Source organism: Dendrobates tinctorius, unplaced genomic scaffold (genome assembly GCF_039654945.1).
Source record: "Dendrobates tinctorius isolate UK_male_01 unplaced genomic scaffold, ASM3965494v1 ptg000086l, whole genome shotgun sequence".
NCBI lineage: Eukaryota > Metazoa > Chordata > Amphibia > Anura > Dendrobatidae > Dendrobates > Dendrobates tinctorius.
This window is the reverse complement of record NW_027361754.1, coordinates 20,352,348-20,375,414: the sequence shown is the minus strand read 5'-3', so window position 1 is coordinate 20,375,414 and position 23,067 is coordinate 20,352,348. Positions and strand designations below refer to the sequence as shown.

The window sequence follows — 23,067 nt, the reverse complement described above, 5'->3', positions numbered from 1 at the left end:
TTAATTACACAGCAAAAAAAAAAAAAAAAAAAAGACAGGGATGCAATATAAGAAACTGCTACAAGGAATCAAAATCGTACAAAATCTGAAGATTATCCTGGTCAGATTAGACTTTTAAACGTACTGAAATCTGCTAATAACACTGACAAGCTGTGCACAAAAACTTATGATTAGCCATAAAGCTCAATGACTTCTTCCTACTGACTCCCCATGTACGCTCTGTTTGATAGGGCAAGAAGCTGCTTCAAGACACCTCTGACAGTGGCCAATTTCTCCAGAGATCTAAAGGATCAGACAAGTTGAAATCCAACTTTCCGATCTTTCTTGTGACCAACATCTTCCATTGGGGGAACGTAGGGAACCCACATAAAAATTAGCTGGTGGGTTCAGACTACATTAATCTCAAGTACATGGCCACATCCAATAGCCACGAGCAAAATAAATCGGGAAACGGCCAGGCCCACTGAAGATCCACCAGCCAAGGAGAGGAGGACGACCTAACCATGTGTGAACACCTGGATCTCATTGTCACCTGTGTTCCTGAAGTTGCTGCTCCAAACTTCTTGGTGTTTCCTTGCAGTAGATCGGGCAGCTGTTCTGAGCCAGGAGATTCCCTTTCTGCAAAGGAAGCAAAACACCAATTGAGTATGTGAGGCGAGAACTAATGTGACAGGACAACGGGAAAGCGGAGAAGAGGAAACTACTCAGGATTTATGAGCTGAGACCCAGGAAGTCTAAATTGCGGTCAGACTCTAGAAAAATAACTGCATCAACAAATAGTCTATATGCACCTGGCATGGTTCTCAAGGTTCTCATGCAGTACTACTAGAACTCTGGTTGTGTCCGTGCACAGACCATGGGATGGTTTATTCTGGATATTATCAGCTGATTTTTCTTCAGTTAACATTAAATTGGTTTCCCACAAAAAATCATATCACCTATCCACTGGGTAGGTGATACACGTATGATTGCTGGAATCTCAACCACTAAGACATGGAGTAGTAATGCACATTCATTATGCATGCACACTACTGCACCCATAGCAGTGGTCATGCATATCCACTTCTGCTCCATCACAACAAAACTTGGCCTCCAGTCTTCAGACCCATTGGCCGAACATCAAGTGATCATTACATATACAGTGAGACCACCGTTTTTACAGAGTTGTCCGCATTGCACAATTTCCGCCTGTAATCTGCATAGAAACTGTCATATGGGAAACCTAAAGCTAAAACAATTGTGTATATGGTCAACAATCCATAGCACATGGTATTCACATATTACCTGCAGCCGGTGCTGTAAATACTGTGTCTCCAGGCTCTGACGCCTGGACAGAAGTGGAGGTTGAAGGTTATTAGGGAACGTGGAAATATTCTGAATTTGTGCAGAGAGATTAGTCTGCGGAAACAAAAGCAGATGAATGTGACAACCATGCAATAAAATCCTACACACCATGACAGGAACCCTAAACAGATATTTCTGAATGGCAGATTTGTAAAGCTTCTGACATGGACATGGACATATGCTAATTATCTACTTGTCTGGTGGTTAAAATATGGCAGATGGCCCAGCATTCTAGTATATAAGCAGCAGGCAGGCTACTAGAGAAAGTGAATATGCCAAAGAACCAAGCTTTCTGTAGACTCCCTGACCTCTACTCCCCACTGTGGCTTACATTATACCTGGGGGTGGTTGGGATCTTGTAGAGTATGGGATGTAAGATTTGGATCTTCTGTAGGTCCCATCTGTTCGTATAGCATCTGGATCTTATTGAGCTCCAAGATCCCCTTGGTTCTTGCCAAGTTCTGGAGGTGCTGCCGGAAGGCCACGATTCCTAAGGTGGTGAGAAAAGCACAATTCTTCAGCACAAAATCCAGACACGTCCTTCTTAATCCTTAAATCTTGAAATGAGAGGCGTTAAATAACCAGTTTTGGAAAAATGATAAACTTGTGTACAAAGGGTCCTCTCATGACCCAATAGATCTTAAAGACCACCACTTAATGAAGTAAATACCATATTTTTTGGATTATAAGACGCACTTTTTTCCTCCCAAATTTGGGGGGGAGATTTATAATGCGTATATACCTTACCGGAAACACCCGCAGCAGCAGCGACGAACACCCCCGTAGCAACGCTGGGCACCCACAGCGCTGGATACCCCCATAACACCGTCGGGCATCCGAAGCACCGGAGACACTCGCAGCAGCACCGAGCAGCAGCGCTGGACAACTGCAGCAGCACGGACACCCGCAGCAGCGCACCGCACATGGGAACACCCCCTCATCCCAGCGTGTGGCCTGCAGCATCACTCCACTCCTGCCTCTTCCAGCAGCAACCCTGGGACCCATGCTTCACTGCAGCCAACACCCCCCAGTAAGCAATAAGACGCATGGATTATAAGAAACCCCACCATTTTATTAAAAAAAAAAAAAAAAAAATTCCCATTTTTCTCCTTAAAATTTGGGGTGTGTCTTATAATCCAGAGAGTCTTATCTGAAAAATACAGTAATCCTAAAAAGAGCAAAAATATATAAAGATATATAAAGATACCTTGTGTTAGGGAGGTGTCAGATGCCCGTCTTCCTTCACGAAAACTGACTGGAGACCTGTTATGTGCTTCACGCTTTTGAGAGGACATTGCTGGCATGGCCAAGTTGGTAGGCCGTAAGCCTATATATGGTGGAGTCAGCCTGGTGACGGACTGGTTGGCCATAGACACTTCTTTCAGAGCTGCAACATCATCCGGGAAGTTGAGGTCACTCTGAACAGATCCCATATCATATTCGGAGTCAACACTGCCCAAAGATGGGTTGTTCCCAATAGTGAAGAGTTTGCCTGCGACAGAGAAGATGATTTTAATAACTTCATCACTTCGCAATTATAATTTAATGGATGAACAAGAAAACATAAGTAAAGTCTCCTATACATGCGAGATAAAATTCATCCAAAGTTGCCAAATTTGGAGCCATCAGCCTACCATGAATATGAGGCCTCCGGACTTCCCCCTCCCCCGACTGTTTATATTGGTGAACATAAGGATTGGGTGGTATGAATATATTCAGATCCTTTAGTTTAGTAGGGAAATAAGCAGCTAAGACAGGATTCTGTCAATGGCTCTCTAATAGAAAACATGGGGAAAGCGATGAAACGTTATGTCTATGGGGGAGTCAGGAGAGAAAGCTTAAGGCAGAGAAAACTGATATATTTCTGGTTATAGGCAAAACAGTTGAGGGATGAAACATTAAGTATTGTCTCATAAACCTACTCCTATGCTCTATTAAGGCATATGAGGGTCCTCGAGAGTGGTCCCCTGCTCGAGAGCCTCCTCCATGAGCGAGAACTGAACACATTACATGGTCGGCCCTTCACTTGAATGCAAAGACTGTAAAACAAATGGGGACCCAGACAAGGATTCCCTGACCATAACGGCTGTCCACTCAAGTTTGCTAGGTGAGCACCACTCATTCCTCAGGACTACTTTTGGTTCTCCAACATTAAATTGACCTTCTAAGACTTTATATGGCCGATCCATCCTTAGGAGGGGTAATCGATATCAAATTGGAGGAGGTCCAACTTGTGGTTGAAGAAGCTGTCACCCGCTGGATGTGGAACAGCTCCGTATGTTGTTTGGTGGCCATGAGTGCAGTCACTCACTACGTGCGGCGAGAACTTGCAGTGCCAATAATGGATGCTTAGGATAGTCATCAATTTTAGATCAGTGGGGGTCCGAGTGTGTCCCGACTAATCGTCTGTTTGAAGTGGCACAACGCCATTCTTTTAGTGTTAAACCTCAGTCTCATGAGCTGCAGCCACTAGAAGTAGAGCCTGCCTGACTAACAATGAAGTGGACGCAAAGCTTATGTTGGACCCCCACTGTAGTAAGGATAAGGCCATCATTTTAAGATTATCCTGCGCCAGCGACTTCGGCACGTATAATACCTGCTCATCTTCTCAGCAGGAGCGGAGGGCCGTAAACGTCATCGGCACCGATTACCTCCAACACAGAAGTGAACGGCGCCGGATAAACCTTTTAAAGACCTAGATAGCCCCTATACTAGCAACGTGTGAATACCGTTCTACACAATTGTGTAGACATATGAAAATTGTGACTTCTCGGAAACAACCAGCAACGTTTTCAAGGCAGGATGTAATTGTGGAGTTCATATTTTGGGCAAAGCAGTAAAAGGCAGTTGTATAAAGCAGTCCTACACATGAGAGGCTGGGATAGGCTAGTAATAAGTCTGGAAATATTATATCTGTGACGAAGAGCTGTGCGCCTTTTACTGACAACTCCTGTTTAATTCCTGATGTCATGAGATTTCTTGAAATCTTTCTGTAAAGAATGAATATTCGGCAAGTGCCTAAAAGATGACCCCATCTTATGGAGGCTCCTCACTGGAGGATGTATGGGAATTGTAGATTGACATAAGACCCACTAAAGCCGATTTGAAGAATGAAGGTCTCCCTATAATATCCCCCCCAGAGCTGCCCCTGCGGACACTCAGTGGCATAAATCACTATATGGGGCATGCTGATTAAAGCACTGATACTTCAGAATGTGGCCAATATGGGACAATACTTTATATCCCTTTAGGTATTATATTTTTTCAATCATCCAACATCATGCGGCAGAGAGCTCCATAGCTTCACTGCTCTTACAGTAAAGAACCCTCATCTACGATAATGAAGAAGTCTTCATGACTTGCTCGGATTATTCAGATCTTTATAATACTCTAATAATTACTTATTCAACAGCACCAAAATAAAATCTCCAAACCATCGTTATCGAGACATCATCACTTCTAATAATTGGAGTAGCCTGGATGACTCTCTGAAGTCATTTGATCCCTTTAAGCCAAAAAACTTTTATGCCACATTATTTTGGGGGCTCCTTCACAGAGTAGGGAAAACCAATTCATACGAGGAACGGCTGGGGGCATATTTCATCTAGGAGAATCAAAGATGTATTCTGGTCTATATTAATTATCACTTGTCCAACTGGATGATATAATAGTTCGATTGCCTTGGGTGTGGTTACGAGAGCCCCATTTGGTCACAGAGAGCCCCATCGATTAATGTGCTTGGCTCTCTTCACCGATGATTCAGACCTTGGATGGAGTTACCAGCCCCGCCGTTCCACTACTCCAGGCAGTGGTCTTGCAGTCCCAGTTGTGGGATCCACATCGATCTGATAATTATCATCTATCCAACAGATGTGAAGCCTTACCTTCCATGTCCGGTGGCACACTGGGCAAGACGACTAACTGGTTGGTCACTTCCGCCAGAGTGTGTCGCCTCTGCCCGCTACGTCTGCCTTGAAATGCTGCAAACGTCATGGCCGGATCATCCTCGGAATCATCTTCCGTCTCAATCCCTTCATCTATAGAGGTTTCCATCATATTGCTTGGCAAAGACTGGCAGACCTTCCTCATTACTACAGGGGGAAGAGGATCCATCAGGCAGCCATTAACCTGTTAGCAAAGTGCAAAATAAGAGTCAGAAATCACCAAAACAGTGGAGCCTCACAAGGCCACATTGGGTTATACAGAGCAGCAGAAGGTGTCATCGGTTTCCATTTACAAATGTGGATTCTGATTCTCTGAGCATCACGGGTCCCATTTTTGCATTTTGTGCTATCTTACAAGCGTTCGGCATGGCCCTATTTATTAAACTACAGACATATCTGTACTTTATTCCTGTGATCAGTTCATCCTTACATTGTCTACATAAGGCTACATAGAGTTCACACATAACACCGTCATATATTGCCCACACAATAATGCCAATGCCCAAATCAAACAGATTAATTGTGTAAATAATACTGCCATACAATGACTAGATAATACTTCCACACAAGCCAAATAGAAATATCATGTAGTGCCCACATAATAATGCCAGATAAAGTTGTTCTTGATTGTGTAAATACAGTCATACAATAGATTTTTTGGGATAGGGTTGATTATATCTATAAAGAGTGTTAAATAAATGGCGCTATACAAGTAAAATAAATACAACGCCTAAATAGTATCTAACAGAGCTACTATATACTGCCCATATAACATTGTCATATTAAGCGGTCAATCATTGTGCAAATACTACCGTAAGAGGCCCAAATAATATTTTTTATTAATAAGGAATACCCTACACAGCGCAAATGACAGTCATAATGTCTACATATTGCCATTAAATACCCAGATATAACTGGGTGCAAATTGTAAACAATACTTGTGCAAACATTACTGCCATACAATGCCTAGATAAGGCCAGGGTCACACTGCGTTATGGCAGTCTGTTAGACGGACTGCGTTACACCACTGCATCACGTGGTGTAACGCAGTCCGTTAACGCTGCCATAGACACCCATTGTCGGGCGCATCGCGATGTACCGTCATTCAGTGATGGAGCCTCAGACGCGAGCTGTAGCGTCTGAGGCTCCATCACCACTAGCGCAGATGAATCATCTGCGCTAGCGGTATAGCATAACGCATATCGCGTTATGCTATAGTATTAACGCAGCCAGTCAATGCTATACGTTGAACGGGCTGTGTTATCGCAGTATGAACCTGGCCTAATACCTTTACTTACTATAGCACAGCCATACAGTGTCTAAGTAAAACCTTCACACATTATTTAAAAAAAGATTACTATACAATGCCAGAATACCACTGTCATATTGCCCACATATACGAGCTGTCATTCAATGTGCAGATAAAACTGCCATTCATTATGCAAACAATACTGCCATAACATGCCTAAATACAGGTGTCCGCACAAACATCACTGCATCTACAGCTCACATAATACCGCCTTATCGTTCTGTTCAGAGCAGACAACGTTAATACAGGCAACCTTAGAAGAAAAAAATAAAATAAAAAAAAAGACAACCAAAAATCTGCTATATGTAAATGTGATTGTATGTTGAAGCTTAATTGGCTTCGTTAAGAAATGACTGCGACTGATGAGACGCGCACCCTGTGTTTACGGCAAGGACTAATGGCTTTGGACTTTTCATGATTTTGTGTGAACCCCAAGGTCAGCTGGTTACAGCCGAGCAAACGATGCATAATCATGTAATTAAAAAGGGGGAAAAATAAAAAGCGTTACGCTGCGAATGTCTGATCTGCATCAGTGACATTGGACCCAAATCAGCGAGATGACAACAATGCCTTCAGCAGGGAAGGGGCTTGGAAAAAAAAAACCATGCAGGAAATGGTGGCAGAGACTTGGGAATTTAATCATTACTCTCCAGGATGTGACTAAGAAATGGTTCCAGAGGAAAACGGCCTCTGCGAGCAGCAGATCCTGTGAACTTCAAGAACCAGCGGGGGCCTCCTTGTGACGTTTAATTCCTTTCCAGCCTTGATGATGCCAGCGCACGTTCCCTTCTCCTTTAACTGGCTGTCCACATCGTGGCGTTCTCACAGCAGGAATGGGCATCTTAGGAGTCCAGGATGGAACAAATAGCTGCATCCCTTGTGGAAACAGAATCTAAGCGTCTTCAGATGAAACCATCTCCAGAAAGAGTAAAGGGCGATACACATGGACAAGACACTTCGAAGTGCAGCTCACCGCTAAAGCTGCAACTCCAGCATAACCAGTCAGCCACAGGAACAATAGCGTTGCCTACCCTGCCTGAAATAGTTGCTACACCAAAAATAAAAGGGGTTAACCAGGGGTTAACCAGGTGGGAAAAAAACCAAACTGCCTTAAACAGAAATAAAAAAAACCCTCAGAACATTGAAACCTACAGTTACTGATCTCCTCTTCTTGGGCCGGCCCAAACACAGTAGAAATGCCCTTTAAGCCATTCATTGGCTGAGACTGGTCACAACGGAGGCCAGTGATTGTCTGAACAGGCATTTCTGGCGGGTCAAAACTGGACCAAAAAGAAAGCAAAGTATTACTACTATTATGTTTTTGAAGTTTTTATTTAAACCTTTTTTCAATCGCCCCTTTTAAAAGCAATATTTATCAACTAGAACACCCAGTAAAAGAGGACGTGCGCTTTACCTTTACCGAATGTATTGAGGAGATTGTTTTGTGACATTTCCTAAATATTACAGGTTCTCCTCCTCCTTCCTCGCACACTGCACAGTTCCCCTCCCCACAAAATAGCTGTAGTTGGAGGAGATTTGACCAGACACGCCCACCAGCCTCCTCCAATTGAAAAGCAGCTTGCCCATGTGTAGTGTTTTTTCATTGGAGACTGGTGGGTGGGTCTGATCACATGCTCCTCCACCAAAGGCAAATAGGAGGGCAGAACTGTGCAGTCTGTGAAGATGGAGAAGAACCTGCAATACTTCTATATTAGGAAGCGTCACAAAATCATGCCTCTGACACATTGGGTAAAATATACATAAAGTGGACAATCCCGTTAAGTGAAATCATTGGTGTAGAGGAGCAGTAAGCTGAAATAAAGTATAGGGCCCGATCTACACCGAGCCCTGCAGAGTTCACGACAGCAGATATTTACGCAGATGTTTCCGGCCTCGGCTCCCCAGACGGAGCTAATCTTGTTAACATGAAATAGGCTGATTTTTACGGCCCCGCTGGTCCCCGTGCACTTAGAGAAGTTGTTGCTGTGTGGAAGCAGCGGCACATTTCTAAGAGGATCCCCGCGGTGATGCTAAAAATACCGGATATTACACATTGTTTTTACAGCTCTCGGTGGATGAACTATCACGACTTCTCCAGTGATTGTTCGTGGTGGTAACGTACCCATCATCCCCTCCCCGTCGCCTCGGCCGATGCGGGTGATAAAACACTACCTCTTCATGAGCACATTTCACGCCATTGTGGATGAAAAGATTTTAGCCATGAAATACAAAGAGTTTACGCTTGCAATCTGAACAGGACTATATTTATCTCATAGGCACGCCGGGCGCCCACAGAGTACGGCCCATTATCGGCAGCATGCTGCCCTCAGTATACCCCAGGTAGAATATTAGGTTTGTTCTCCTAAAAGTCCAAATGGCACGAAAATTGTACCTTCTGGCTAAAAGAAGCAATCAAAGAATAGAGCGGACTCATGAGGGGGCCTGCTCCCCGCCCTCCTCACAGTGATCAACAGGCTGCTATGTATTTGCAGCCCGCCATTCACTGCTGACAACCACAACAGAAGGCAACATATGGTATACAGATAATGAAGCCACATTTTAAAGGACTCATCTCCTCAATTCTTCACTGCTCTGGGGGTCTCCGCCAGTGCAGCGATGTTGTGTCGTACACCCATGTGATTGATACAACCAATCACTGTCCTTGACGGTCTTGTGCCGGTCGTGGCCAGCATCACCATCAAGGCTAGTGATTGGCTGTGACAGTCATGTGATGGCCCGGAATGTCATCACAACATAGGCGCTGGATCGGCGAGGGATTGAACAGGTTACTTTTTATTTTATCACATTCCGTGCTGTTAGATTCTTCCATCCCAAATGGACAAACCCGCAGGTAGTTTTCATTATTATTATGGGGGGGATCCTGCAGCTTCACGTTTCCGTTTTACGTTCATACATTTGGTACTGAACATGTTCTCTGCAGGCCGCATATTACAAAGCAAGAGGAGCTGGGCAGATTGATATATAGTTTTGTGGGTAAAGATTTAGTATGACTGCTCATTAAAGGCTTAGGAGTCAAGTGGGTGGTCCTAGAGTGACATCTATTTCTGTATGTACACTGATCACAGATTATGACCGCCTACCGGACTCTGGTATAGACTGAGCAAGAAATAAAAATTTATACAAATACTGAATCTTTTCCCACAAAACAGTTGTTCATCACCCGCATTATAAGAGTTTGTATCGGTCAGATCCTTGTTGATCTCTTCTCTTTCTCGTATATCTTTAGCATAAACCTAGTATTTTCTCCTTATATTTACAGTTCCACTTTCAGCTCTTCCTCCAACTTCGAGTACAGGGGTCTGTGAAGGGAGAAAGGTCCTCTGGACAACTCTGTAGCCACAATTCAAATACTAGATAGAACATTAGAGGCCATCAAGCCAACCAGACTACTTTAGATTTGGTGGCCTATGCAAGCGGATTTCTCCACCACGACAGTGAGCACAGCATGGTGGGACTGTGAGCAGACAGATGAGTCTTCATATTGGAAAGTGAATGGTTCTTGTACCAACTCTCCGCAATAAGTAAAATCAGCAAGCCACCACACGTTGGACAGCGCTATGTGAATGCCGAAACTTAACCCGTTGACTACAAAGCCAAAAATTATGACCCCCTGACCTGGAAATTAGTGTCGAATTTTTCTAGGGATAACCCTGTGTCAATGAAATACCTACTAGTTTATTCTCAAACGTGGTGGTGACACAGATGAGGCAAGCACTCTCGGCGGTATTGGTACTTACCGTTGGTGTATTCACGCCCTCCTCCTCTAGGAATGTGGTATCAGCCTGGCAGCTGGTTTGGGGGTAAGAGAAGGGCTCCACCACTGATGTCTCTGGGAGAACTTGCGTCCTCATCAGCCTTACATTTTGAGACAAGAGGTTCACCGGAGATACCACCGTACTGGTCTATATAACCAAGAAACAAGATGTACAAATTTAGTTTTCATTATCGACCAGTAATAAGTATCAGGCATTCACAATGTATGATATTGCTAATTGTCGCCGATCTTTGTTGAGTACTTGCATCATGTAGACAACATCCTACCGGTGGGATTGCTGAAGAGAGCTGGAAAACTAGAAAGGTCAGACCTGACAGAGCTGGGCATGAAGTGTGCTGGGTGACCGACTAATTTCAATAGCTAAGCCAGCCCCCGTCCGCATCTACGCATCAAACAGTCCGCCAGCCAGGTTGAACCATCACAGCCCGACACCGGTTGGATGGAAAGCAAGTGATGAGGTTCCGTTTATTGGTCACAAAACTGGAACGGGATGTCATGGACTGTGCCTCCCTTTCCAGTCAACACAATGCTGAAGCCAATCACAGGCATTTCCACTCCGATGACCAAAAAAAATAAAAAAGGATGAAATCACTTCCAATCTTGTCTGAGAGCACCAGATGGGCATATACTGGATCCTATAGCAATCAGCTGTACCACATGAGACACCCAGGACCTGCCGGATGTTACTTTCCGCCCCATACACTAGAGCCCATTTCATCTATCATTTGCTTATAATCAGGAGCAGCTTTGACTCGTATCTAAGGCTAGTTTCACATTAGCGTTTTTTGCGCAGCGCATCGTGCGCATAAAAAATGCAAAGAAAAACGCAAAACAAACGCGCGTTTTTTTAACGTCATGCGCACGCTGATGCGTCAAAAAAATGCAGCGTTGCTTGCGTTTTACATGCGTTTGCGTTTTTAGGTGTGACATTTTTTCCATTGTCTAGAGAACATTCTAGACTTGTTTCACTCAAAAACGCATGCGCAAAAAAACGCAACCGTGCGCAAGACCATGCGCACGCATGCGTTCCCATAGACTTCAATGTGTTGTTTTTGCGCATTCCGTGCGCATGCGTTTTTTTGCCGAGACAGGGCGCACCAAAAAATGCAACATGTTGCGTCTGGCGCAAAAGACAAAAAAATGCATGCGCACGAAAACGCAAGTGTGCGCAAGACCATGCGCACGCCATGTTAAACATAGGTGCGCAGTGCGCATGGGTGCGCACGATGCGCTGCGCACAAAAGCGCAAATGTGAAACCAGCCTTAAAGGTCAAGTACTTAAATTTGCATTAGGCCGGTCATGCCATGCAATTATGTGATAAATGTGTGAAATTCTGAATCTGCTGTGCTAAATTAACTATACGTCCATTCATATCCCCAATATACAGTTTTCTTTACGCATTGTTCCCAGAAATTTACCAGTTAATTTAATAAAGCCCGTAAACATTCTTGTATCAAGACCTTCAGGAACTGTAACCCAAGAAAAGACATAGCCAACGTCACATTGGAGAATAACTGGGTCCGCCAAGACATGATACCAAGCCTGGTGACCATTGGGTTCACCCATAGATTACAGGAATAGGGGTCCAATGTCCTCTGTGAGTGAAGTGATAGGATGCATGTGAGCACCGCCAAATTCACAGACTATAAGCATGGTGGATGTGTGCATAGGTATCTACAGGATAAATGGCGCCGCGGTGACAAATGCGGGTTACCACTTTCTCACGGTTGGTGGAGATCCTGGTGATCAGACTCCAGCCAATTCCACATGTACCATCTTTACTTTGGATAGGCGATACATGCGGTAGCCCATTTAAAGAGACCTGTACATGATGCTGGCTTATTATCCCGCCCGGCACGCTCCATCTTACAGTCGGTGAAGACGCTTAAACAATCCCTTTAACAGGACACTGTGGGCAGACTGATACCCTGGAGGAAATTTCTCAAAAAGTAAAGAGGACCTGTTGACTATTTCCATTTTTCCTTTGCACTTTGTTGTGATAAATCCCCACCACTGCGTCATGCCCCTTATTCTCGGATCTGTACAGTTTTACTAGAAGTCTCCTTTAAAAAAAGGAACACACAAGAAAAGAAAATGCAGAAAAAAATATTCCAGCACTTCCTCAGGTAATCTTCTCTATCTTCGATCCTATTGTGTCATGTTACAGTTAAAACAAAGAAAAAAAAAAAAAATTCTGTGCATATTTCAGGAGTGCCTCGGTGTCCCCCTTTATTCTCCTCACTAACTGCAGCAGGAGCCTCCGCCCTTTCTGCAGTAGGGCACAAGATAACCAACCGCACCCCCTTTTATAAGGAGCAGGGAATAAAGGTGACTCCTATGCCTTCGGGATTTCTACACAGATTTTCCAGATCCTACGAATAAATGCTGCAGACTAACGAGTAGCGAAGACAAGGATGATATTTCTTGTATAACTTAAATACTAATCTTCTAAATAAAGTAAGACAAAAGAAGCGAAGAGCGAGTATTGGGCATTGCCTAAGATGTGGCACAACATCTAGAGAACGTCACACAGTGACCTGTCTCGTCTGCCAGCAACTCCATTTATCACTATGAGAAGCAGAACTATAAACCAAATTATTATTATTCCTAAAGAAAAAAAAAAAAAAAGCATAACACTGGAAACACTACGTCAGTACAGAGCGATCATTTCCCCTTGCAAGAGACAGCGCTATCTGTCCGCGACCTTCACCAAGGTCGTTTCACTTGTCCGCACCAAAACAGTGATAAGATGAAAATATTTCATGAATGGCTTGAGGAGAACAATGGGAACAGAAGGTCCTGCGTCATTTTATTGTTCAGAGCCAGCTCCTAGACAAGAAGGAACCTGTTATGCAAATGGGAGCGGAGTTTATCCCGGGGCAGCCCGTCACCCGGCGTCCTGCAGTGACAGCCCGTTTCTTGGGCTACTTAGTTCTCGCTGACGGAGGTGATTTGTTCAGGATGCTACGTAACCACCGGTTTATCTGTTCTTTCACAGTAATTATGGTTATTGACAGGGCATTCGCTCCTGTCAGCATGGTTAATAGGCCGTGTAGTCTGTGTATGAGTCGGGAATGCAAAGTTTATTACCGAGTCACGCATAATTTGCACCCAAAAATAATAATCAATGACTTACAGGAAACGTACCGTACCTTAATTTGCAAACACGGGTACATGGGTCCTTCCTTAACATGTCTTCAGAAATGTGGGTGATGCTAAGCAAGAGGATGTTTAGCTATCATCTGACCAAAAGATTTATTAAAAATTGGGCCAGAAATTTGCACAAATTGGAGCGCAAATTTACACTAGCTTGGTGTTTTGCTGCAAGTGCAGCCACAATGAGCCAAACCTGTTTAATGCATTTTGCGCCCGCACAAACGTGGTCATCCTCTATATTGTGCATGGGGGGGGGGGAAAAATCACAGTTTGGTTCAAGTGTTCGTTTTTACCATCAGTAATTTTCTTGTATTTCGTCAAGAAAAAAAAAAAAAAAAAAAATTGCAAACGATCAGCTATCCATCACAATGTTAAAATCAACCCAAAGATGCACAAGGGTGATTTTAATCTGTGACTCAGTCCACTAGAAGCATGTGCATGTTAACAGCCCCATAAACCATAACGGGTCCATAGAATACGGATGTGAAAAAGGGACGTCCGACTGAGGCCTTGGTCAGATCCAACAATGGCTAAAAGAGGTCAACTAAGATATTGATTGCAGATTCTTAGAACAGGTCATCAATATCATGAGTGGGGGTTCAGCTCCTGCTCTGGTCACCTGTTAGCAGGTTGTGCGGCCACCAGAAGTATGCATCCTTACTCCGCCCTCTTCGCACAGCTTGAGACATTGGCTCCGTGGACAAGGAACCGTACATCCTGCCATCTGGTTCTTATAAACACATAACTCTTCTACGAGGACTACATGTCTTTACATCTCACATCCCCATCTGCCCTGGCATCTTCTCACATGGCAGGGAAGGTGAGGCTATTCCCAACCTTCAGTCTTACATCATCCACATGTGATACTCTGGCCTACAGCCCAGAAACCTTTCAATGACCACACCTGGATCATCAGATCCAAGACCCACAAGCTTTACCGCGCCTAAGCCTAAGATGTCAAGAGAAGATTTCTGCGGTGAAGAGATCAAATCAACGATAACGGGCGGCCATACCAAGTCGTTACGCTGTGATCACAATCCAATGTCTTGCAAGGCTAATCTGGAACTCTCCAGAGGATGCCAAGGTGGACTGCGATCATGGCAATGTCATATTGTCCATCGTTTGCAAGACCAAATGTATCCCAGATACTTCCGCATTGCAGAAATCATTAGACCGGTATGACGGCACAAATATTAAGTCATCCTCCGAGGTGAATACAAGTGCTGCATTGATACACAAGCATGTATAGGGAGCTCACATTCTTCCAAACGGTGTGACACATCAGTGCCATTGTCAGTCCACATGGGGTGATGTCAATAATACGATAAATCTGTCAGTCCTAGTTATAATTATAATAGTTTCCATCACGCCCCACCCATTAATAACAAAGTACATCATTGTTCCTGCAGCATTACCTAACAGACACACATTACATAACCAGAACAGGTATCCAAGATTTTTCCATTTCAAGTAAGCAGGACATTAAGATTCAGCTATTTACTATACATTTATGACACCAATCTAGAGGCACTGTCGTACGGGATGTCGTAGATTAGGAGACATTGACGTAAGATACTGTAGATTAGGAGACATTGTCGTATACAATGTCGTATAACGTCATAGATTAGGAGGCACTGTTGTACCCGATATCAGATTTAAAGGCACTGATATGTGAGGTAGTAGATTGGCAGACACTGTCGCATGCGATGTCGTATGTTGGGAGGCACTGTTGTACGTGAAGTCGTAGATTAGGAGGTACTGCGTTACGTGACATCGTAGATTGGGAGGCAATGTGGTATGTGAGGTAGAAGATTAGGAGGCATTGTCTGCGATGCTGTAGACTAGGAGACACACTCGTCTGCGATGTTGTAGATTAGGAGGCACTGTCGTCTGCGATGTTTTAGACTAGGAGGCACTGTCGTCTGCGATGTTGTAGACTAGGAGGCACTGTCGTCTGCGATGTTGTAGACTAGGAGGCACTGTCGTCTGCGATGTTGTAGACTAGGAGGCACTGTCGTCTGCGATGTTGTAGACTAGGAGGCACTGTCGTCTGCGATGTTGTAGACTAGGAGGCACTGTCGCATGTGAAGTCATAGATTAGGAGGTACTCCTTTATGTGACGTTGTAGATTAGGTGGCACTGTTTAGATGTAGAATGTTATGCATAAGTCACCAGAGACTCCTCTGAAATTGCGCTGCCGTTTGGTTCATGACAGTTTTGTATAATGTGTATATAAAATTTATGACAAAATAAAATGAATGGGAACACGTCAGGTCTGTCATATGCCCAGATTCCAGTCTCAGCAGAACGGACATCTTTGCAGCCTGCAGTCAGTGAAGAGTCCGCAGTGCGGGAGAGTGATGTTTTCACCCTCTGCTCGCTCCAACATATTGTACTAGCAGCAAAGTGAATGTGGTAAGAGCCGCCCCGGAGGAACGCGACATGTGGTGCAAGCTTTTAGTGCTGCGCATGTCAATTTATGCTGCAGATTTAAAAAGCAAAGAGTGAATTGGCAGCAAAGAATTCTGCAAAGAAATCTACAAGAAATCTCTCTCCGGTCATCCTCTGCTCGAGTGATCAGCGTGGAGAATAATTGCCAGAATTACTGCAATTGTTCTTACACTTTCACAAGTTTGCAGTCCTTACAGTTGATGCCTCTTTTTTACAATAGACCAGACAATCCCCTTAAGAAAGGAAACATCGTTACCTTGGAAACTGTTTGCTCCGCCACCGTGCTCGGCCGCCGTTGTCGTGCGTCGATCCTGGCCTCCACAGGGAAGCTACTTCTGTGAGACTTTAGTCTTTCCACCAGGAGGTAATAAATGGCAGCAAAGTGATTGTAGCTACGGTCCTGTAACGACTGCAAGAAAACAGAAGCAGTTCACGCTGCAGACCTCGCTATCAAACATTTTATCTTGCCTCTCATCTACACCATTTCTCCCTCCTTGCTACACTGTTCTCCCCTTTCATCCTATCTCTAGCATTACTACATATTTCAATTCAATCAGTGAAGAGGCTGCTGTAATCACAGGACTTCATAATCTAGCAAGTTCCTTCTCCAGACACACAAGTAACTTGTAATTGTTAGTTGGGGTAAAAAAAAAAAAATTCAAAAATACTCTCTCCTTTCTTAAAGTTTTCTGACAACAGCAGGGTGGAAGTAAATTACTGCAGTAATTCATATTCAATGAGGCTGGACACTGGAGGTACCATGAGACTCCAGAGTATCAGTACTTCTGTTGACATCAAATGCTGCCTTATAATGCATACAAGTCTCAATCTAAAGGCCCCCATAAGCATTACAGAAAAAAAAATAAATAAAAAATGGCCAAAGAGTGGAGAGATCTGAAATAAAAATAATCAAATCAATAGTCACCCATCATAATCCACCATCACCCACCATAATCCATCACCCACCCAATATAACACATCCACCCACCCATAAACCCACCATCCATACACCCACCATCGTCCAAATCTGGATTGTTTTGCGTTTATTTGGGACCCTTACTCGCCCACCCCCGACTTTTCTATGCTCGATAATATTGCTCTCAGAAGAGATGAAACTGCCCATAGAGAAGACTGACTCAGAACAAATGCATGCTCAGCTGTATTGAGGGTGCATGTGTCTGGGAGGGGGACATCAGGAAACACAATTATTGGCCAAATGAGCTGTTACGTTACAACAAACCTAAATAGGGGAAGAGGACAACGCCCCCAAGTTGTTTGATCGCTGGACAATGAACAAGTACGAGCGATCGTTCTGAGGATCATTATCATTGGTAAAAGTCTGGCCCTCCATCGTATACCTCTATGGTCTTTTGCTGGTCTATCCCCAAGCTGTGCATGAGCCTCAGGACTTGCTCGTTGTGTTCCCCGATAGAAGCTTCCTTGTCTTGATTCTGTGCGTACAGGACGGGCCGGTTCACAGGAACCTCCGTCATCATCCATTTGTGCTCTTTAATTTGAGCAATAGAAAGACGCTTCGACGGCTCCAGCACCAACATCCTTCTAATTAAGTGCTCACATTCTAGAAAACCAAACAAAAAAAACAAGAAAAACCATAAAGCAAAAATTGCATGCATCAAAAATATACAAAAAATTACTCAAGTATGAATGGAAAGCTTCCTTCTAAAAAATATATAAATGAATAAATAAAATATGGGAATAACTGAAAAGGGTGCAGATGAAGCAATAATTTTGGCGCCCTGGTGAAGACAACAGTACAAAAAACGGCACAAGGTTGATGAGGCCCCTGTTATATCTTTAGCTTTGGGGCCCAGGAGCTTCTTATTACAAGCTCAAAACTAAATTTTTTGGGGGAAATTACTAAGTCTTTTCAGATTCTGTAAGATTTTAGGATTTCATACTTCGTTCTTATGCAAAATTGCGCTGGAATAAGAAGCACAGGGTTTTTTTTTTTTATAGAAGAAATCTAGATCTGCGCCATAGTTTACGCCAATTTATGGTGTCTGCCAGGCGATGAGTCCAACAGTCTCACTTATCTAGTCACTAATGAAAAGAGCAAAAGTTTCCCAATTTTTGGCTTTTGCAAAAATTTGCAACTTTATTTTCTTTTTACGCCAGAAAATTGTCGTAAAGCTTAGATAAATCCTCCTCTTTGCTTTTCGGTGCAGCACACAATTGCTTCATGATTTTTTCGCCTATTTTAGTTCTATTTTACTGAGTAGAAACAGTTTATAAACTGTGGTATATGTAAAGCTTTTCTTCTCGCCGACAATTACATGCAGTTCTTGGCCTCGAAGCAAATAACAGACAACAGGCTACATGTTACTACATGCGGAAAAAAGAAAAAAAAAAAAAAGTTAAATCACAGATAGTGTGCCTCGGGGGGATCACAGTTTAATGAATCTCCATACGTCACAGCCTTAGCCCGAGGTCTGTGTTTCCACCACAAAGAATCTGAAGAAAGATTATGGCTTTGTTTCCATTAATAATCCTGTCATTCTTTACTTGTAAACATTCGGACAGGAAGGAGGGAAAACTAGATGGGGCGAAGAATGACCTAGAAGCGTCCGTCTGTCACTATGACGAGCGATACTGCAGTAAGATACGAGACGCATGTTAAAATAAAGTCTAAAGCCAAAGAAAGTGGAAACTTTCCCAAAATTTTGGAAAGAAAATAGTGAAAGCCACCAAATCACAGTCTGACAGACATACGGCAGAGCGGACTTCATTTCACCCGTTCTTTTGTTCACCAAGACAAGCAAGAAGGTTTCCTTGGGGTTCTAGGCTAGACCATGGACAAGACTTTGTTCCGCCTCTCTACATCTGTGCGACTTCTACAAAACCAAAATTCACTAATACACTATATATATATATATATATATATATATATATATATATATATATATATATATATATATATATATATATATATATATATATACACACACACATACATACACACACACACATACATATATACACACACACACATATACATACTCTTGTATTTGGTTGCGTTTCATGGAGGCAAGAATCATGTAAGCGGCAGAGCCGAATTTGTCATCAAAAACACTGACAACCTGACGGACTCCTAATTTCTCCTGAGAAAACGATTAGGCATTAAAAGAGGTTGTCTGGTGAAAAGAAGTCATCATGTATCCACAGGATAGGTGATAACTTGTTGATCAGTGGAGGTCCAAATGCTGGGACTGCCACCAAATTGACACTTTTATCCCCATTAGGATGGAGCGGTAACGTGGATTCTCGACCACCATTTCATTAATTCTCTATAGGGCTGTGTAGCTTTTTCTGGCAGTCCCTTAGAGATTGAAAGAAGCGGTGGTGGGATGTCTGACCTGCTGCTCTATTTTGTAACGAGGATACAACCTCCCCTTTATGACGATCAGCATTTGGATCACCATTGATCAGCAAGATATCCACAACCCTGCAGATAAAGGATAACTTGTTATCACTCATCCCCTTTAAAATCCAAAACATGCCCAATCCTTCTCTTCCCTAACATCATCTGACATAGCCAGTCTGGTGGAAAGCGGCAGATTTGGATGGCTGGGGTCATCTACATAGGCTGAGTAGTAAAGAGATGAGGTAGGGCGATAATGTAACGTGGACACTCGGCAGCTACAGGTAACTGGGCACCAAACCCTGTGGGTGCACTCATGGCAGCCAATACTGATTTTCATTTCTGAAAATTCAGGTAATAAAATATAAAATAAAAATAGCTTCAAAATTTTCCCCCCAAGAAGACATTGGACAGAACCTACAGGTAAACCTGAATTTCCTGCTCGCCAGACAAGGGCACTGGAAAGCCAAGTTCTGATGTCAGGAGATCATCCCTGTTCCCACTATTATGCACAATCCCACAAGGGATATTTTGATTGCAAACATAAAATTTAATTAATGACGTTCAGAAACAAAACACCAAAGTAAACAGGTTTTGTAAATGGATAAAAACACATGAACACACGACTGCATCAATCCTGCAGTGTTTTTAATTGTCAAGATACATTTCATTTATAGCAACTTAGAGCAGATGAGCCCGGATGGCGGAACCTCCTGAAAGGTTTGTTCGCACGGGAACAGGCTGCTTGAGAGATGGAGGATTTGAAGGGAAATCCCTGGTGATCGTCTAGTTACCAAGATCGTAAAAGCAAAGCATTGTGGGAAAAGTAACTGAAAGGTCAGCGCCATGATTGCCTGCGAGCCCAAAATGGAGATGTTATAATCATATTAAAGCGGACCTGCCATTTCAGGAGACTGTTCAGAATAAGCTGTGTGTTTACAGGAGAAAACATTATTACTGGCTATTAAATGTGTTTGCCAGTTTTCCCCTCTGGAGACTAATATCTATAATTAGCAGTTGCCTCTGAGCAAAAGGATGTCCCCCATACACAGCACACAGACATAAGAGATTCCTGCTCTCCTGTTTCTATGTACAACATAGTAGCAGAAGAATGGAAGACCTTATACAGCAGTATTGAGCCGTAAGCTGTGCATCCAGCTCTAGGGTGAGAGACAAGTAGTACTAGAAAGCAGCAGCACAGTATGTGTCTCTGCCTCTCACACTGCTCTTCGCTTCTCCTATTCTCCTCCGTAGACCTGAAAAGCAGCAATATAGTCCCTCAGTTTGCTGGTATTTCATATAGTCTTGTGCAACACAGATTTTAGCTCTATTTCATTCAGAGCGAATGAGTTCAGGATATAGTGGTGGAAGAAGTGGCTTATATGTGGGGAAAGAAACAGATTTCTCTGATATATTATCTAACTTATGCTGAATGCAACAACCGAATGCTACACCAATGCCTCGACCTTGTGCCAGCCTTAGCATCCATCCATTATAAAATCCAATGTCAGTGCTGCACTTCTCTTATCGGCATCTACCATAGCTCTCTGTTGTAATGATCAAAGACTAAGGGCATATTCACATGTGCTAATCGTGGCCGATAAAGGGCTGGCCGATAAAGGGCTGGCCGATAAAGGGCTGGCCGATAAAGGGCAGTTTACTGGCCTGTTTAGACTAGCCGACCAAACATCTATGTGCAGAAAAAGATTAACACGACCGTTCTGTGCACATCATGTTACCAGCAGCATATCTCGTGTTTACATGGGATGATGTGCTGCAAAAAATTATAATCTTTATACTTGCTTAAATGTCATCGCACCCGACAAATGAGCAGTTTGTTTATTTGTCAGGCATTGCTGTCCTGTTTGGTTGGGCCGATAATCGAGTAATGAGGAAGCTTAGGTAGCATATTCTTTTATGATTGCTGTTCCCAATTTTCTGTTCTTATAAACTGGCCTTACCATCCTCCAAAATCAGAACCTCCCCTTCAAACTCCATGAGTTCTCTCATGCTGCCCAACCACTCTGCATTGCACTATGTCGAACAATCACACAACCCTAAATATATACAGTTTTAAGTGTGCCCTAAAAAAAATACTGGCTGGTGGCTACAGCATTTACTGTGCACGTCTAGCACTTTGCCTTTTGTGTTTGCTGCATTTCTGCATAGATTGTAAGCGACTATAAGCAGGGCTTTCACCATTACATTAGGGCAATGTATGGCGGATGGCTGACAACAGTAGAAGTCTGCTACTGGTTACCAACATTTAGGGAGTAGCAGATCATTTCTCCCCCACCCAAAAAAAACGAGATCTGGAAGATGGCAGTAAGTGGACCTGGTTTCAGAAACATCAGTCCACATTCACTAAACTATTTGTGCCTTTCCTGGCAGCTTAGTTAAACAAAAAATTAAGAACTAGGTGCATCATTTTGCAAAAAAATCAAACGGTGGGTATGTGGGCTACAGCCATGCATGGACAAAGCTGTAAATAATGCCCCCTTCCTTTTTTTTTCTTAGAAAATAGTTTTCTTGTGCTGCACTAGTTCTTTAGAATGTGCTACCCTGGATAACCAGGTCAATCCTTAATTTTAAAGGGCAGCTTTACATGTGACTTAAAAACATCAGTTCCACATCAAAATCCTAATTATACAAATTTGTCTGCAGATTTCACCACTGCTGCTTTAAAGGGGTTGAAAATCAGCAACGGGTCAGCTGATGTGCAGAACATATTTTGCAGCATGTGGACGGGCATTTTTAAAACGTCACCCACATGGTAGACGCGGCATGTTTCCCATCTGGTGTAGAGTGACCCTTACTCTACCTGTCAATCTCTCCAGATCATGGATATATCCACCCCACATCTACATAAGGGCGCATTCAGACGTACCAGAAAATTAGTCTGAGTTCAGACCACAAAGCACGTAATGGCCACTGGTTTACCCACTGGAGTGTGACAGTGTCATAAAAATTAAAGCTTCCATGCTGGGATCAGGAGACCCGCAGTCAGTCCGTGCAATGTGGACAATCTCAGATCGATATGCACGGACGCCTGAATGTGAATTAAAGTTGAAAGTACAAGTCATTCATATGGAGTCTGGCTGCAAACGGACAAGACCCAGAGCCCAGCTGACTGCAAAACGCACTTCCACAAATCCAGCAATTCGTGCGAGATTCTGACAACCAAGTAATGAATCAAGGTAATTTGCAGTTGTTAAGAAGTCACCTCCAGCTTTTCCACCCTGTGCACTCTCCATCGCCTGGGTTTTTCCTTATCCCGTGTCTTCGTTCCTGGCAGCCGCCTGCTCATTATGAAGCGCGTGCAGATCTCGTCTGGTGGGTAATTACACCGGGCCAGACAAGCACTGCTGATTCAAGGCTTTAGGCCGAGACACCACGTTTTCTCCACCTCACATTACAGGTTGCTGAGGGCAGCGGAGGATACTTAGAAGCATCTTCCCAGCAAGGTGTGGTTTTATTTCTGAGAGACCCGTCTCGGAGGACCTCAGTCTACACCAATAAAAAAAAAAAAAATAAAAATAATAAAAAAAAAAAACAGGAAAAAAAAAAAGCTCTAAAAAAACCCAACAACGGGGGTTTGTGCATCTTATTACGGTCCATCAGATGGCTTAGGAACGCATCTTTGTAGGTCATCATTGCCTTTGCTTTTTTAATTACATGCATGGAGCA

At 43.4% G+C, this 23,067-nt stretch overlaps 1 protein-coding gene across 1 annotated transcript in view; it reads right to left on the bottom strand.

The window, feature by feature from the left end:
* Positions 1 to 23,067, bottom strand: part of SIK2 (salt inducible kinase 2) — a 125,734-nt gene that overhangs the window by 6,237 nt on the left and 96,430 nt on the right. The window contains exons 7-14 of the mRNA XM_073585135.1: positions 17,360 to 17,580; positions 16,258 to 16,410; positions 10,356 to 10,520; positions 5,229 to 5,472; positions 2,552 to 2,836; positions 1,683 to 1,834; positions 1,285 to 1,398; positions 533 to 618 (exon numbers count right to left, since the gene is read on the bottom strand). Coding sequence (XP_073441236.1) covers positions 533 to 618; positions 1,285 to 1,398; positions 1,683 to 1,834; positions 2,552 to 2,836; positions 5,229 to 5,472; positions 10,356 to 10,520; positions 16,258 to 16,410; positions 17,360 to 17,580 — 1,420 coding nt within the window. The remainder of the gene's footprint in view (positions 1 to 532; positions 619 to 1,284; positions 1,399 to 1,682; positions 1,835 to 2,551; positions 2,837 to 5,228; positions 5,473 to 10,355; positions 10,521 to 16,257; positions 16,411 to 17,359; positions 17,581 to 23,067) is intronic.